This window comes from Phasianus colchicus, chromosome 3, assembly GCF_987193195.1.
Source record: "Phasianus colchicus chromosome 3, bPhaCol1.hap1.1, whole genome shotgun sequence".
NCBI classification, from domain to species: domain Eukaryota; kingdom Metazoa; phylum Chordata; class Aves; order Galliformes; family Phasianidae; genus Phasianus; species Phasianus colchicus.
In genome coordinates, this window is record NC_143438.1 from 26,702,720 (window position 1) to 26,720,154 (window position 17,435).

At 37.7% G+C, this 17,435-nt stretch overlaps 1 protein-coding gene across 1 annotated transcript in view; it reads left to right on the plus strand.

Moving 5' to 3' along the window:
* Positions 1-9,669: 9,669 nt before the first annotated feature.
* Positions 9,670-17,435, plus strand: part of ABCA13 (ATP binding cassette subfamily A member 13) — a 173,880-nt gene continuing 166,114 nt past the window's right edge. The window contains exons 1-5 of the mRNA XM_090137138.1: positions 9,670-9,814; positions 9,982-10,075; positions 10,939-11,062; positions 16,238-16,389; positions 17,232-17,260. Of these exons, the coding sequence (XP_089993264.1) occupies positions 10,015-10,075; positions 10,939-11,062; positions 16,238-16,389; positions 17,232-17,260 (366 nt within the window). The 5' untranslated portion in view covers positions 9,670-9,814; positions 9,982-10,014. The remainder of the gene's footprint in view (positions 9,815-9,981; positions 10,076-10,938; positions 11,063-16,237; positions 16,390-17,231; positions 17,261-17,435) is intronic.

Below are 17,435 nucleotides of genomic sequence, written 5' to 3' on the forward strand. Positions count from 1 at the left end.
TGTTGTTTTTAAAAAAATATATAAAGTTATATAAATTATAACAGCTGCCTTTGTTGTTTCACTTTGTAAAGAAAACTTAGGGTGAATGCACTTTGTTTTTCCAGACATTGAAAAAAACAGTATTATTTTCATATGGTAAAATTTCAGTAAATTGCAAAGTGTGAGAGTGGATTTCCTCAGACTTAAGGATTTGACTCTGAGCTGTTGCTAGATACCAATACAACAAGGTCATTTGTATCTCATTTAAACTACCCCATTGGGTGAATACTCAGGGAACAGTTTTACTATAGTCATTTTGCATGGAAGAACACAAAATCTTTTGCTGAATTGTTGCTCCTGATGCCTGAAGGCAAAGTCAGAGGCATTCAGGAGATGCACATCTTCACAGGACTGTATGCTGCGGTTCATTTTCTTCCTCCCACTTTGTTTCTTTTTAAATTTGTTTTCATTTCCGTGTCTTCAGGACTTTAATACTCACTCTTGCAGTTGTTTCCAGCTCTGAAAAACTGCAGAATAACTATTGACTGCACATGCCACCAAAATGTCTGCATATTTTTTTCTGCTGTCATTAGCCTAGTTTGTTTTAGTGCGGGTTGTTTTTGTTTTTCATTTTTATTTTTAAAATTGTGGTCATTTCTTTGCTGCTGCAGTTGAAGTATGCCTGGTCTGATGGTTGGTGACCCTGCACATAGCAGGGGAGTTGAAACTAGATGATCACTGTGGTCTTTTTCAACCCAGACCATTCTATGATTCTATGATCCTATGATCCTATAATTTAGCTAATGTAGGTTTTATTTTGAGGACAGTAGTCTACAACTCTCTGACAGCATGAGAGTTAGATCAGAAAGGGAGTGATGCAGCAATAGGCGTGTTCACTGAGAAGAGACAGAAACAAAGAATTTGATCAACTCCTTAAAAATGGAAGGGAGGGCTCTTGCAGATTGGAAACTGCTAGCAACGACTAATGTTCTTACTTTTTATAACTTTTTAACTGGGAACATATTGGGAATGGATAGTGTAAAAGATGAAAACAGTGCTGTCATTGTTTTCTTTTTAATCCAAACGATTTAAATATTTTTGATTTATTTATTCTCCTTATTCTAAAAATGCACTTTCTCATTTTATGCTCAGGATAAGCAATGAAGGTAAGCTTTTCAGCCAATGTTTTTTTCTTTTCCTTCCAAGTTCAGGAATTGTTTTGGGTGAAACAGAATCTCCACATTTTGTTAGAACTGTTTCTCTCTTAAAAAAATAATCTTTGTGTAGCTCTACCCAGTGCTTGCCCGTGCTTTGCAGGAAGTGAGATCCCTGGGAACTATGTGACAAACAGCAGCCTTACTCTTTAACCTCCAGTTCCCAGAACAGTAGGAAGGAAGTAAGAAAACTGCTTTAAGAAGAAACATAGAAACATGCTGCACTCTACGCTGAAGAAGTGGTGCCTACGCAGAGTCAAATAATGGTGTAGCCTTGGAAGAAAGAACTCCTAGAAAACTTCAGCCATGTCCTTCTCCTTCTCTCCATTCCTTAGAGCATCATATTTTTCTTCCTCTTAAATTAATTTTCTTCTTTCCAGTAGGTGATATAAAGGATTATATCATTATAAAAAAAAATAGAAATCAAAGGAGATCAAATATGCTGTTTTTTTTTTTCACTGCTCAATATCCTGTAATACTTAATTCCTAATACAAGAAGAGGGTGCTGTATGAACGCATCCTACGTGCCAAAAAATCTCTTGGCTATAGAGGAAACTTGCCAGTAAGTTACCCTGATAAGAACAGTCGAATTAGACCTTGTGACTGTGTATGGACAGAAAGATAAAGAAATGAATCAGCTGTGCATGCATCCGGCAGTGAAGCTACTTTCCGGTAGATTTTACAGAGGTCCATAACCAAATGCAACCAAAGTTCCACTTGTGCTGTCTAGTCACCATATACTTACTAATATGCTACAGAAACTGTTTACTTCAGACATCAGTAAGGATAACAAAAAAGGAGGAAGTCAGATGTGACAAGAATGGAACAATTTTTCTACCAGTGGTCTGTTTCTTGATTCCTAGCATTCTGGCCTGATCTAATCTTTCTGTGTAAGAAGTGGTTGAGAGCACAATGTAAGATAGGTTAAAACACATCTGTCACAAATTTGAAAGAGACTGGGCAGTAACTTGATGAAGTTGAGTTCACTTGAGGAAGTTAATTTTTATTTCTTGTATCTTGATGTACTTCAGAGAAAGCTTTTCGTTGGTGGAAGTTATGAGAAATCCTAAAGGGAAGTGTGGTGGAATGACCTATTTCCAAAAACACATGCAGTATAAATGCTTTTATCCCTTTAAAACAAATAATATAATTCCTATTAAAGGGTATTTTTGGGATTTCCTGGAAGTATAATTACACACATTTAATACATAACATCTTTTTAAAGATTCTTCTTGTGTCTTTTCAAGGGATTTTTTTCACTGTGTTGTGCAGCAGAGCTGGATTTCCATCTCAAGTCCTCCTGGATCTGAGAATATTTTGAAATAAAATGTATAAAGAACTGCAGTTAACATCCTTCAATCGGAGATGTGTTTCATTTCCACTGGCAAGCTGGGGGAAAGAAGCCAAAGACAGAGCATGTGGATGTGCCATCATCATCCCGTCCTGGTGCAGGGAACAGCTGAGGTTTGGGATCAGGCCTGTGTGCAATGAGTGGCTGCAGGAAAGCACAGCGGTGATAATATTACAGCTGTTTTATGAGAGATATTAAGTTTTCCTTTCCCAGAAAGTTATTCGGTCATTAAGTTGGAGTGACTCAAATACATGGTTTCTTTTTCTAAAATAATTGTCACATTGTACTTTAGTCCAGAGTATGAATTAAATTACAGTTAAAGAAAGGTCTTCTGCCTGCTGTATAATGGAGAGAAAACAGGTTACTGAGAGAAATAGCACTAAATCTGAAATTCTGCCAGTATAATAGCAGGAGTTGTGCTGACAGGGCAATGCTTCTGTGTAGGCTGCAGGAAAATGCTGGAGTGGGAAAAGACAGACAAAGCCGGTTTTACATGACACAGAAATCTGATTCCAGATGCTTCTCATCAGCTTGTAACTGTGAGAAAATTTCTCGTAGTTTACCATCAGTTTGTCCCATTACAAGAATGCAATTCCTATAGCTGCCCAGAAGTGCAGCCCCACCAGTGGCCTACTTGCCCAGTTCGGGCTGTAGTTCGCTGCACGGCTCTGTTTTCATCAAATATTTTACTGGACCCTGCCTGCAACCAATGTTTTTTGTTGTCTCCTGATTTAGCCCACGGGAAGCGTCTCCCAGGAAGATGAATTGAATTGATGCCATCCTGCTTTGTCTGTGGTGGAGGGCTGTTCTGTGTCAATATTCACGAGCAGCGCTCCTCACCGGATCAAAGGGAAGCCTTGTGATCACACAGCGAGCGTTGTGAGATGAGTTGTGGGTGGTGGTAAGAAAACAGGCCAGTCTGCCTTATTCTTAGCCATGCTTTCACACAATTAGACTGTGTTCCTGTCTACCAGCCAGTATGTGTAGCTCCTGGCCTGTAATATACTTAAACATACAAAACTAAGTTTCTTTGAATGTGTTTGCCAGCTGAGCTGTAATTAGCGTACACTAAAGCAGTAGGCCAGACATGGAGAGTTGGTGGTACCATAAAGCAGTCAGGTTTTGAAGCTGAAGCTGAATGCGGGTGGAGAGTTTGCTGCCTTTTCTGCCCCCATGGTTCCAGATATCCTGTGCACTCAAACAAGAAATGTCCAATTCAGCACCTTGACAGACTGCTCACGCTGAGCAGAAATCAAAGAGCATGCATTGCTCTATTTTGTCCCACCCTGTCCAGCTGATTCTGAGCATATATATATTTCCTATTCCAGAAAGAATGAGTGGAGCACATAGTAAAATGTGTTACCTTCTAATTTGCTCTGTAATATTCAAGACTGCCTGACACTGTGCTGGTGAAACATAGACCACTCAAGAACATCCAGGTTGTCAGCAAAACAGCTGATGTGTTTTCAGAAACTATTTAGAATTGATCTGCATGTCTGCTTAATTTTTAATAGTCATCACTTTGGTGCCAAGGGCTTGTCAGGAAGGGTTGAACTCATATTTCTTATCTTTCTAGAACACTGCAAATAATATGAAGCCTATTTTAGAGGTAATTTCCCAGAATGCCACCACAGGGATTGTTCTTGGATGAATGTTTATGATGTTATCTTTGGCTGTCATCTGTTTTGTTCTAGAAAAAGAAGTGTGCTACTAGAGAACACCTTATAGGCAGGAATTAATTTCTTTAGGAAGGGACGATGATACTTGAGGGCAAATGAAGTTAATATTGAGAAAGAACTTTTTTACTGGGATACTGGGAGTATCAGAACAGTGGACCAGGCTGCCCAGAGAAGGTGCAAAGTCTCCTTCTGTGAAGATTTTCAAAGCCCACCTGGATACTTTCCTGGGCAGCCCACTACAGGGAACCTGATTTAGCAGGAGTGTGGAGTAGATGGTCTTCAGAGCTCCCTCCCAGTCCCCATCATTCTGTGATTCTGTGATCTCACTGGTGAAAGCTGTTTATCACTGTGTGTCTTATATAATAAAATGAAGAGTTGGTAACTAATTAGTGCTGAAAATTAGTTGCATGCTAACCAGTTGTTTTCTATATTCACAAAGAGCTGTTTAGCATTAAAAATTGGAATGCGTTTATGAGTATGTAATTATATAGAGCATATCAAATTATGTACATCATACGGTCAGATGAGCAGAGATTTTGCAGAATTACTTGTTCAGAATAATTTGGCAGATGGTTTGCATACTGTTGAGAACCATATCAGTTACTTTGATAATAACTGTTTGAAATTCGTTATACTGACTGATTAGTTTATCATTTCCTACAAAACATTCAATATAGATTCTGGCCTCCAGCCTTCCAAAATTGCTGCGTGAGCCCATACACATATTATTCATAGTATTCAAGTATTGACAAATAAATTTGCATACTTGGACTGTACACAGAATTTTCATCTCAGCTCTCCTGGATTTTCATCTTTCCTCCTGGAGAGCAAATTTACTGTGCATACTCTGAATTAGAGGAATTTTAACAGTACTTGACTAGAATGAAAACCATCCCTTGCCTAAGGGAATGTTGTAAAGTGAAGCTCCTTTGTGAGGTACCTTCTTACTTTTGGGCTGTCCATTCAGACACTCTCTGACGTTGTGGAACATGCCATGAGGAGGGCCCAGAATGGGGAGAGGTGGAGGCACATCAGGAGTCCTGTGGATGTCTCCATTTCTATGGGAAGTTAAGTGATTACTTCAGTAAATAGTAATTTTTCAGCCTCAGAGAAAAGGAAAGAAAAAACCTACCTTATTTGATGAATAAGTGTTCAGTTAGTCCTGTTCTGCTATTACTGTATCTGAGATTTTTGTTTTCAGGAAGTGAATTTTTACAGTATGTAATATTCTTGACAACTATATAATCTGTATTTTATTAATAGCACTACTCCTTGAACCCAAAGAATATTGAAAAAGAGCAATTTGCACCATTTCAAATGCAAAGATTTTATCAGGTTAATCAGTCAGTTTAACATGAAGCAGAATAAGTAAGCTTCACAGACTCCTCTGTAGGACCAGAGTTGGGGAAGGAAAGCTGAGACACTGGCCATAACATCCCATCTGAGCATCATGCCAAGGAAGGTGGGAAAACTCAGTGGACCTACAGATGAATAAGATAGTGACAGGACAAGGGGGAATGGTTTTAAACTGAGACAGGGGAGGTTCAGGTTAGATATTAGGAGGAAGTTTTTCAGAGGTTGGTGACACACTGGAACAGGTTGCCCAAGGAGGCTGTGGATGCCCCATCCCTGGAGGCATTCAAGGCCAGGCTGGATGTGGCTCTGGGCAGCCTGGTCTGATGGTTGGCGACCCTGCACACAGCAGGGGGATGATCATTGTGGTGCTTTCCAAGCCAGGTGATTCTATGATTCTATGATTCTGTGATGAATGGTTGCTTAATGCAGAAATGTTAGACTTCTTAATTTTTTTTGCCTTCTTAGCTTAAGTCTTGAGGAAGGCAGACTCCTCACTAAAGTCTTCTGTATCTAAAAGGTTTTTAAGTGTTTGAGGATTTTACACTCTCAGAAGAAAATCAGCCATGCATGTTAAGATGCCTCTTTCATTCAGTTGTATACAATTTGCAGAAAGTGTAATGATCCAATTTATTCAGCAGTAAAAAAAGATAAAGAATGCTTGTTCATGCATAGCACTGTCTTAGTTTGTATGTGTGATTCTGGCTCTCAAGAATATACAGTTTTTCTGTAGGCAATGTTTAGTGAAAAAGAAAAAATAAATGTCAAACAAACACCGACTGTAAGATAAAATTACATATACATATGTATATATTACATATATATTATATACATATGATGATGTGATGGGATCACCACAGTGTTAGATGCGTCCTTACAAGGCTAAATAGCATACTTACTTTCTCACTTCTTTTTTTCAAAAGGCTACAAATCTGCATATGAAATGACATCAACACTGCAGATACAAAAAGTCACTGAATTCTGGAAAAAGACAAAAGCGTTTAGCACGTTGTCCAATTTTTTTTTTTTCGCCTGTTATTTGCATTCAATTTTCATGGCAGAATAATAAAAACAAGGGCAGAATATTTGCAGGAGAGTAAAGCACCCTGAAGGCATTCATATAAACCCATCCCCTCACTGTTCATTGCACTGAGAAGCAAGAGGAAAGATGAGATTCCTCCATGTAAGCAAAACAAGAGGCAGAAACATAATCTCATTTGTTCTCAACAAGCAGGCAAATCTCTTGCACTTTTCCTCACTGCTGGAATCACACAGCTACTGAACAATATGTTTGGACTGCTTGGTGAGATGATCCTTGGCTAAAAAGTCCTGAAGAAGCCACTCTCAAGGTAGATGAAGAAAAGAGGATAATGGGGCACGCAGTACGCCAGTTCAAGGCACTGTTTTGGAAGAATTGGCTCTGCCGTGTGAGGCAACCGGTGAGTTTTTGGAAATGATAAAATAAAATAAATATTTCAAACCTTACTTTGCTAGGAAGAGTGTATTCTGAGTTCTCTGTTGGAAATAGTGTATCTATCATTCTGTCTTGATTTTCCCTTCTCACTGCACACTGTTAAAGGATCGGCTGACTGCCAGTGGTTCTTGTTTTGCTTTTTGTCTCCTTGTTGTTGAAAATACAAATATAGAACAGTAGTGTGATTTAATTCTAAAATGGCTGAAGTGAGTAATTCTTCACAGTTTGAAATTAAGATAGGAAATCTCATAAAAGTTTTTGAAGAATCACAGATTATCTTTTAATTATCGTTAGATACTACCAGTGCCTGTACCAGTAACAAGGATTAAAATCAATTTCCTTCACATTGGAAGTAATCATTGGTGATACCAATGATCGGTATAATGCATGAGTAATTAGTATCAAAATTTTAATTATTTTAAGATAGAAAGGAGAGAATTCTGTCAAGTGAAATAACATTTTTGTGGGAAAAAGATTTCACTACAGTTAACATTTTCCCATCAATCTCCCTTGTCTGTGTCAATCTAGGGATCTGCAGTGAGGCATGATGGCTACTTCAGATTCGATTACTTCAATTAAATAAAGATACAGCTTTTCATTTCAGAAATATTTTACTTAATAAAGTTGTGATTTAGAGAGAAAATTTCATTTTCATACGATTTCAGGTGATATATTTAAAAAATATTGTTGATATATTTTTGGAAGGAATGCTGTTTGTTACATTCTTCATCGCTCCCAAACACTTCTGAATGCTCCCAGTTCCTCGTACTTCAACCTGCGTGTCTTAAATGGCTTAATACCTCCTGCTGTCCTCCATGCTGATCATCTTCTCATCCTACTCTGCCTCATATATTTTTTGAAGGAAAAAGTTTTGATTCTTTTAAGTTTTAAGCTTTCCTTAATGGCTTGTTTCCTGAATAGAGAACTTAGTGAGATGCAAAATTCCCTAAACCAGGAACTATAATGAATGACCTAAATTAAACTTAATTCTGCAAGTCAAGAGCCAGGAACTGCCCTGAGAAATTTTTGAAAATCTCTTTATATGCTCACTGTGTGAATACTGAGCCATGAATGTGCCTTATCTGCATGTACTCAAGAGTATTTGAGGGGGATCACTAAGGACGAAGTTTTGAACTTTGTATTTTGGAAGCTCAGGAGATACATACTGCCAGCAGCAGGGGCTCAAGGCTAGGTTGGGTGGAGCCCTGGGCAGCCTGAGATGGCAGGTATCAACCCAAGCAGGTGGGTAGCAGCCCTGCCCATGCCAGGGAGCTGGAACTAAATTATCTTTAAGGTCCCTTCCAATCCAAACCATTTTATGATTCACAATTCCACACAGCTGCTACTGCTTATAAAAAGATAAGTGAAAGCAAAGAAAGACGATGAAAGAAAAAACCTCTGCCCTATTTAAAGGATGTTATAAATACCTAAATGCACCAAAAATTTCTAGTCACACACACAGGAATCAAGGACTCTAGGAGCAAAGATAGGTCTTAATCAGCCTAAACAGCCTCACCTGGGACTTCCAGACACTCACCCAGCCCTGTCTATTTAGCTCAGTCTGGCTCCACTCTGCCTGGTTATGGTTTTGTCTAGGTAGCATAGGATAGTGATTGATTCTGGTTGCTCACGCTGGACTTGACATCAATCTTCAAGTTCAATTTCTGACTTCTTTCTGATCTGCCTCATCACTATGATGTGATCTGAACTTCTGGTTGAAGTTGGTTGTGGTTGGGCTTGTCCTGTTCACCTCATGGGACCCTGAGGGATGGCTTCTTGTCCAGCCAAGTTTTGTCCTTCACTGTTACCCAAAAATGTAAAAGCACCTGGCCTGGCGTTCTTTGGCTTGCTCCTACTTGATTTTAAGTGGGTTTAGCTGGCCTTTTTCATAGGTCTGACTCTGCTTCTGGATTTTGTTTTTATTGTTACTTTTCCCAGCTGTTTTTGTAAAACACCTGAACTTAGAAATTGCTTTCTCAGTGGAATTTTGATCAACAACAAAGCTATGTCTTGAAATAAAAATCCTCAATAATTTTCAGAGAAGCTAAAAGCCTCTCTTAGTATCACTAATGGGAGATATTTAATGTGTCTTTTCTACTGCATTCTTGTTACCAAGGTTGTCTTCATACTTCCCTTACTTTTATTGTTCCCACTTTCACTGCCCTCATAGCAGTGATTTCTTTTTGAACTTTTGCCAAAGATCAGGTTTTGTCTTTTTTTTTCCTTTTTCAGCTGGGAACTGAGGCACCTGTGGAGTGTTTGCTTCTTTTTCTGCATGGAATCTTTCTGGCGAGAGCTGCATCCTCTCCCTGGAGGTGGAAGCAGATGCTTTTTGCTCATATGAAATGTGCCTGATTTCTATATGTCTCACAACTGCACCAGCTTGGATGTGTTTCCATTGTGGCCCTGGGAATGGGAAGGTGGGGAAATGTGAGGTGGCCATGGGTAGCCTGAGGCCTGTTAGCTAGGCTTCAGAGCGCCTTATTGCTGGGGTGATGAACGCAGGTTTTAGAGAGTGATGACTGTAGGTGAAAGCAAGGATGCAGTGCATCAGTTGAGGAGGATGAGGGGATGTGCCAGTCGCAGTTTAGGACAGCAGGCAACAGGGTAGCACGAGAAACTTCATCAAGGTGCAGTGCAACGCTGGGTTCTCAAGAGGATCAGCTGTAGGAAAGCTGTAATTCTGTTGTGTCAGGCTTATTTTGTATTGATCAGAGGATATAACATAAGCACATTATCAGCAGAAAAGCTGAAAACTGCATTGGTATGTATTTGGTAAAGTTATAAGGATTTTGAAATAAAATGCATATTGCTATTTTGTTGTTATTTTATTTTAAAAGGTATTCAGACTTAAGTTATTTGCTACCAAATACTTTTTTTTTTTTTTTTTTTCCCCAGTAGCACTGCTATTGTTTTCATTTCCCTTTTCAGGTCTTGTTCCTCTCTGAAATACTCTGGCCATGCATGCTCTTCCTGATTTTGGCTGCAATCCGCTTCCAAGAGCCCCCGAAACACAAGGAAAACTGTATGTTTTGTTTCACTTGTGCTGTTTTTCCTCTGGACTCTCTTTTAAGAAGCATTCAGGAAAAACTGAAGACAAACCAGCAGGGTTGACTTACATGTAGTGGAGACAAGAGATAGAAACCTAGGGTGTGATTAGGTCTTATCTAGCTGTGGCCCTGAGCAAGTCATTTTTAGATGGGGAAAAAATACAGTTTAAGGTACCATTTGTCAGACTAGTTTTAGACATATACTCCTAAATTTGATATAATAGTTGCCAACAGAAAGTTATGTTGAGGAAGGCAGAATGATCTTTCAATGATGATGCTTTTAATTTTAGCTATTTTAAATTGAGTGATTAAGTTAAATAGGAACCCTATAGCTATCCTTTATGTTGGAAAAAGAACTCAAAACATACACAAAAAAAACCCTGTCATTTTGTGGTTTAAATTCTCAGAATATGAAGAAACTTCATTTTAGTCAATCTTGAATGTAAATTCAGATGTAACAGCACTATTTCCTTCATCTCATAAAAGCCTCGAAGAAAAGAGGAAATAGAACTTAATGAGGAATTATATGTTCTGATCTAGCTTGCAAGTCATTTTGGACTGACTGGTTAGCAAGGTTTTGGTGTAGCAATGGCATTACTGCCATGAGAGTGAGCTCTTCAGAAAGTGCTCTCTACTGTTATCTTGTCATAGTCTGATGTGGGAGTTATCTGTTTTCTGTGGTTAATTAGTTATGCTAAGATGGAACACTTGATATTAATGTAACATCATCATCTGCAGGTGACAGAGCAGCTTTTTAGGAGAAGGGTGCATAATGTTATGTGCAAGTTTTATAACTGCAGCATTGCTGGTTTTAATTCTGTTGCTGCTTGATTTTTAGGTTATTTAGAAGCTCGGGATTTGCCAAGTCGGGGCCTTTACCCTTTCATGCGGTCTCTTTTCTGTAATGTTGGTTCAAGATGCAGGAATACCAGTTACTCAACACAGAAATACAACCGCTTACGGTAAGATGTACAAGTCTATACAGTGCTATAAGAGTCACGGTTGGTCTTTTTACAGCAAATATTTTTGTTTTGCAGATAGGAAGAACAGGAATTTTGTAACCACGTGAAGTTTCTTTTAGTATCATTATGAGTGCAGAAGTCACAAGGCTTTATTGTATGTCTCTTTCTAATTTTCATTGCCCTTCATGGACGAATTTTGTGCTATTCTTGCACTTCACTGCTGCACATGAGAGCATATTTCTATGTTTCACAAGAAAGACTATTGTTCTGTGAAGGTGAGACTGGCCAACAAAAATTACACCATACATGGATTTATACTTTGAAATTATATATGGTGGGAAGTATACATGTAGAAAAGCAAAACAAAGATAGCTCTTAAGTAAGATCTACAAAGAGCCAAAAAAGAGTAGCAGAACATCTGTAAATAAAAGAATGTGAAAAAGTAGACTGTAGGAAGGCCTACATGTTATTTTTTTCTTGATATTGTCATAATACTGTCCTGCGTTAGTCATAAATATCTTATTCTGTTTTGAATGATCATATTTTAAGCCTATGGGTGTAAAACTATAGTAGTATTATACAGTGATGTGTGAAAGTAAAATAAAAAACCTTAATCATTTGTCCAGAAAAAAACAAAACTGCAGGCACATTTCAGGTTTAGACAAAGGAGGTAACAACCTCAATGCTATGGTCTTGCAAATTCTGTGTGAAGCTTGTTACTTGCAGTAGTAATATCGTATTATTGGCTATGGTGTCAAAATAGCTCTTAGTCTTTAAAAAAAAAAAAATCCTAAATGGATAGTTTTTATTTACATCACCACTCCAGTTGCTATTTTAAGTGTGTCAAGCCCCTAGGACCAATGAATTATATCAACTGCCTTGCATGATTATTTACACTACTTTGACTGAACCGCCCAAATTATATTTCAGCTCAAAAGAAAATCAGGAAGGAATTTCCTGGAGGCAGTCTTAGACCTACTTAAGAATGAGGGAAATTATTCAATTGCTTTTTTTTTTTTTAATTGAAAAATAAATTCTTCTATGTATATATATTTCTATCCTCAGAAGGCTATGCTGAATATTATAACCTATGTCAGGAAAAGGGTAGAAGGTAACATAAGGTTCATCCTGAGGTCAGTCTATTACAGCAGGTTCATCAGCATAAATTAAATCAGCCTAAATGTTGCTTTGGCTTATGCTGTCTGCCAGCAGCCTTAGGAATCCTGGTTGTCAGCTTGATCAGCCAAATGCAACTGAACTCTACAATGTCCCTGCGTTGACTGGAGAGAAGGGGTGACATAGGAATAGCAATATCAAATATCTTCCCCTTGAGGATTTATGTCAAACCATAGCTGGTTCTTTATATGGCCCTTTTCAGGAATGCTTTTCATGAACAATGTTGTGTTTATTAAAGGTAAATCAAGAACTGTATAGTTTGCATGGACATGTGACGCATTTATTTTCACAATCATACTGCATTGATGCTGACAGTTTAAAATATAGCTGAAAAAATTTCGAAAAAATCCTGTGACTTCTATTGGAACCTCCATCATGAAAACCATAAGCCACCCATAAGCCACCCAAATATCTGTCCAGGCTAACAGACTCCATCAACAGACTTCTGGTGAGCAAATAAGTCAGGCGAAGGCTAGGATTAACTCAGTAACTTTTCAGCAATATCTGCCCCTTGTCATAGTTTTGGCTGGGATAGAGTTAATTTTCTTCATAGAGGGTCATATGATGCTGTGCTTTTTCTTTTTTTTTTTTTTTTAGGTTTAGTAATAGTGGTGATAACATTATTGTTTTTAGTTGTTGCAGAGCAGTGCTTACACAGAGTCAAGGACTTTTCTGTTCCTCACACTGCCCTGCCAGTTTGGAGGCTGGAGGGGTACAAGGGGAGGAACACAGCCAGGACAGCTGACCCAATCTGGCCAAAGTTTTTGTTCCTTACTCCTTTCATCTATCAAACATAGCAGTATCTCAGACCTGCTTAGCATTCTGAGTATATGTAGGAGCTCCCAAAGCAACAGATGTTTTTCCCGTCTCTTTCCCAAGTTTTTCATACTCCAACCCATCTTACTGGAGCACAGAGTAAAATTGAGAGCATGCAAATAATGTAAAAACCATCCAGCACAGTGTCTTACACTCCCATGCAAAAATAAGTGTGCACGTGCATGTAGACATAATATATTCCTGATGCTTTTAATTCCATTGCAGATCTTGCAGAATGAGTTGCAAGGTCAAATCCCAACTCAGACTCCTGGGTCTATGTTTGTTAGACTTTTCAATGCCACAAATAAAATAAGTTTAGATTTTCCTGTACTTGGAATATTTAAGATGATTAAAAACTAAGACTCCAGAGTGTTATTTCTAAGAAAGTTGATGAATTTATTTAAATTCACAGAATTACAGAATTGTAAGGGTTGAAAGGGACCTCTGGAGATTGTCAGTTCCAACCTCCTTGCATATAGTGTTTAAACAGCTGTAGTTGGCAGCATAAAAATCAAGACCTGATAACTTCTAAAACAAATATTTGCTAAACTTGCAAAAACTTGAAACTAAATCTAATAAGGCCCAGGGGTAGACTTGATTCTGATACTGGTGTGGAAGACTGAGCTATCACCTTACAGCTCTGTGTGCTGAGACCACATTTTGCTTGTGCCATATCATGGATTTTCTCTGAACGACACACATTGAGAAAAGCAGGGAGGTTGCATGGGGAGTACATGAAATCAAGCATCAAGTCAAAGAGAAAAGTGGGTGGGTGATTTGCAAGAAGTTAATAGCCAACTCTGAGCCTCATTTATTCTGAAATAGGCACTTGGTAAGCCAAGTCAAGCCCTATGGTCAAAGTCATGTGGAAAGCTATTTTCTGTTTCTCATGTGCTGTTTTGGACAGAGAGGTGCAGGATGCTGGGATGATCTGTGAAAGTTTGAAGTTGGTGAAAGATTTTTATAAAATCCTCTTGGCTGGCAGCTCAGTTGGGATCAAAATAAGCTGCTCTGAAACAATAAAGATCTTGTTGGTAGTTCTAAGCTTAAATTTTCTCATCAACCTGTAATCTAAAGTTGCAGAAAAGTCTGCATAAACTGGTGTCTGAACAAATAAAGATGATGGAGGGAGTGTAAGAGAAAGGTGCTTCTTCATCTGCATACTATGTGGTGGCTGCATTTTAGCAGAACTTTTGAACATATCTGATCCAGTTATGTGCATTATTGCTTTTATTTTATGACTTTGTGTTTCATTTACATAATTGGGAGGAAAACAGTAATATGGATTCAACTAAGGATCATAGATGAAATAAAAATTATTCTAATTAAGTAGTTCTGACAGTGCTTAATATTTGTTCTTAACTATAATCTGATAAAGAATCAAATTATTTTCAATTTTTAAAAGGATGTAAACACCATGCATGTGTGAATGATTTCAAGTTATCTGTCTCTTGGGACCTTGGGTCATTAGTAATTTGCTTCTTCTAACAGAATCAGGAGCTTAATGCTCTGGCTATGTACGTGGGCTATGTACATTTTCTTCACAATAATTCAGTTTAAAAATAACCCAAACTTTGTGATTTGGTTCCTTGACTTTCAACACTGAATTTTACTTTCCATGCCCTTGTATACAGCTTAAGACAAACTTAGTATTCTGCCATGACTTCTTTCATGCATTTTCTTTTCCTCTCTAGCTGAAGTATCTTTAAGATTTCTGTGGCCTTATATGAGTTGAGATACCACCACTGCTGAAAGATTGTATGACGTGTCAAAAAATGCTGACTGGAAAATTTTGTAGCTAGAGAATTGACAATAATTGTGAAGGAACTGTTTGTCTAACTAGGATGTGTTTCTTTTGGGATGCTTGTTCATGAGACTTGCTGCAATGAAGTTCTGCTCCGTGATGTTCATGGTGATGTTTGTAGGAATCAACTGGAAGAAATAAGACAGGATAAACTGAATCAATTGAATTAGTTTGTGGATCTTTATCTCGTTAGATCTTTTTTTACCAATTGATAGCAATCGTGCTGAAAACTAACATTCATGTTCAAGTGTGACAAGAAAGGAATGTGACTATTTATATATATATTCTACTATTTAGTAGTGCTTATGCATCAGTTAATTATTCTTCTAATGAAAATTCACAATGTTTTTGCTACATGACTTCACCCTTATATCATTTGAACTTTCTCTAAGATAAATTAAACTGCCTGGCAAAATGTTAAAGAAAACTGTTCCATTGCTTATGGTAACTTGGGATAGTCTAAGTAATGTAGGCCTGTAGAGGTGTGTAAAAATTGTTGAACTTATTTCACATTGGAAGAATTATTGTTCAAGAGCTGTTGTGTTACGGAAAAGCCACTAGATGGTAGCATTGGAGGGGGTTTAGCTGTAAATTAAAATCGAGGGAAAGCTGGTACTGACAATATTTCTTTAAGATTTTTTTTTGACATTTTGGTGAGTTATTGCATGTATCTGGAAAAAAAAAAAAATACATAATCTCATGTACAAGTGGTATAGGTTTTCTTAACAGACACTTTCAAAACGTAAATCAGCATAAGGAAAGATATTTAGCCAGTGACACAATTCTTGTCACTTTTCAATTAGAAAGGTACCTTGAGGAGCATGTCACTTGGAATCAATGTGCAGGTGTTGGTGGTGTTGCTTTTTTTGTTAACATGATGTAAATGTCATGACAGTTCTTTTGCCTAGAAAACTAAAAGGGAAGCACCAATTTTGTCAGGGCGTTATCCCCATCTGTCTGGTGATGTCTCCCCTGTCCTGGACACTGGTTGCAGTGTGTTGGCTTACATGCAGTTGGAACCTCAGGGTACAGTCTGTGAAAGAATCATCATCAACTGGAATCTTGATGCACCAGGGAACAAATTTGAGCACATTTGGAAGTGCTAAAGATTTCATTGTATGTGTCTATCTGCTGTCAGATTTGTATTATTTGACTAGTTCAGCTGCTTCAGCTCAGCAAATTTACAGTGCTCTCTTTCCTGAGGTTTTGACTCAGTTGTGCAACTTGAGCACTAATGAACTGAACAAAATAAAAAACAACTAAGTGTATAATAGCTCTGAAAACACAATTAGAATGCTGCTATAAGGCAACATTGTTCTCAATGCCTAGCTTCCAGGTTGTAATTATCTATCTTGTCCTCTTGTTTTTCTATGGAAAAGTACTTCAGGTGTTGAAAGTGGTTCAGAAAGTTTTGCAGGACCTGACTTAGCCTTTATGAAAGAGATACAAGAACTGGCAAAGGGATTTACTGAGACAACAGAGAAAACCATGGCTTTAGAAAAACTGTGGGAAGAAAGCTCAAAGTTCTCAGGTAAGCTCTGATCTTTCTAATAATGCATTGCCTTGTCTATAAGGTAGTGATACCTGTCAGACAAAGGAATACTTCTATTTTAAATAAAATTAGCAAAGTCAAATTTAGCTGATACGAAAATAAAAGCCACTTTAGTGATTGTTATTACTGTGGCTATTCTAAAATCTCAGGTTTCTGAAACTCTTGTTTTAGTACTTGATTGTTAAGAAAATATTTTGTGGTGAAGGTTTAAAGATAATGATTATTAATTGGAGTATATGGTTACTTATCTAGTGTGCATTCAAGAGTAACTATCATGGTTTAGCAAGAAAGATCTGTTGGTTTGGGTAACAACCTAGCCTGTCTTCCCAGTTATATCTGTTTTAGTAGAGAGCAGAAGGATAGGAAACTCATTTTCTTGCACCTTGTGAACAAATCAGTCTTGAACTAAAAGAGTGAGATTGGAAACACCATGTTCTGACTTTCCCCGCTCTGCTCTCACTCATACTGCTCAGTCTTGCTGTGTAGCAGGTGGCTGAGATTTCGAGCAGAAAGATTAAGGTGAAGCAGTTGATTTCATACTTGGCTCTGTGGGGGCTAATACACTCATCTAGTAGCTGATGTGATGATTTTGTCTTACTGAAAAGTGAATGGTAATGCATTTCTTTTGTTTCTGTAATAATTGTAAAAAAACTGGAAAGCATAGAAAATTGGTGGCTTGCTAACTTTCTACAGTAATACTTGTTTCACACCTGTTTTCTCCTTTAGAAGTATACTTTGTTTACTATTTGCTATTATTTATAAAATGGATCTTCTGAAGTTAATAATGCCTCTTTGTAAAGGAAAAATATCTGATTTTACAGGGCTTCATAATGGCACCACTTTTCTTACTGTAAGTACTTTTACATTTTATTTCTAAATAGTTCTGGTTTTTTAAGCATCTTTATTTTAACTGTTAGAAATTTCTATCCTGTCAGGTTTTAGTAAACTGCCTTTAAAAAAAAATGTTATATTGCTGAAGGAAAAAATGTCTTGGATGCTTCAGTGGTTTCTTGTGCACTGATTTA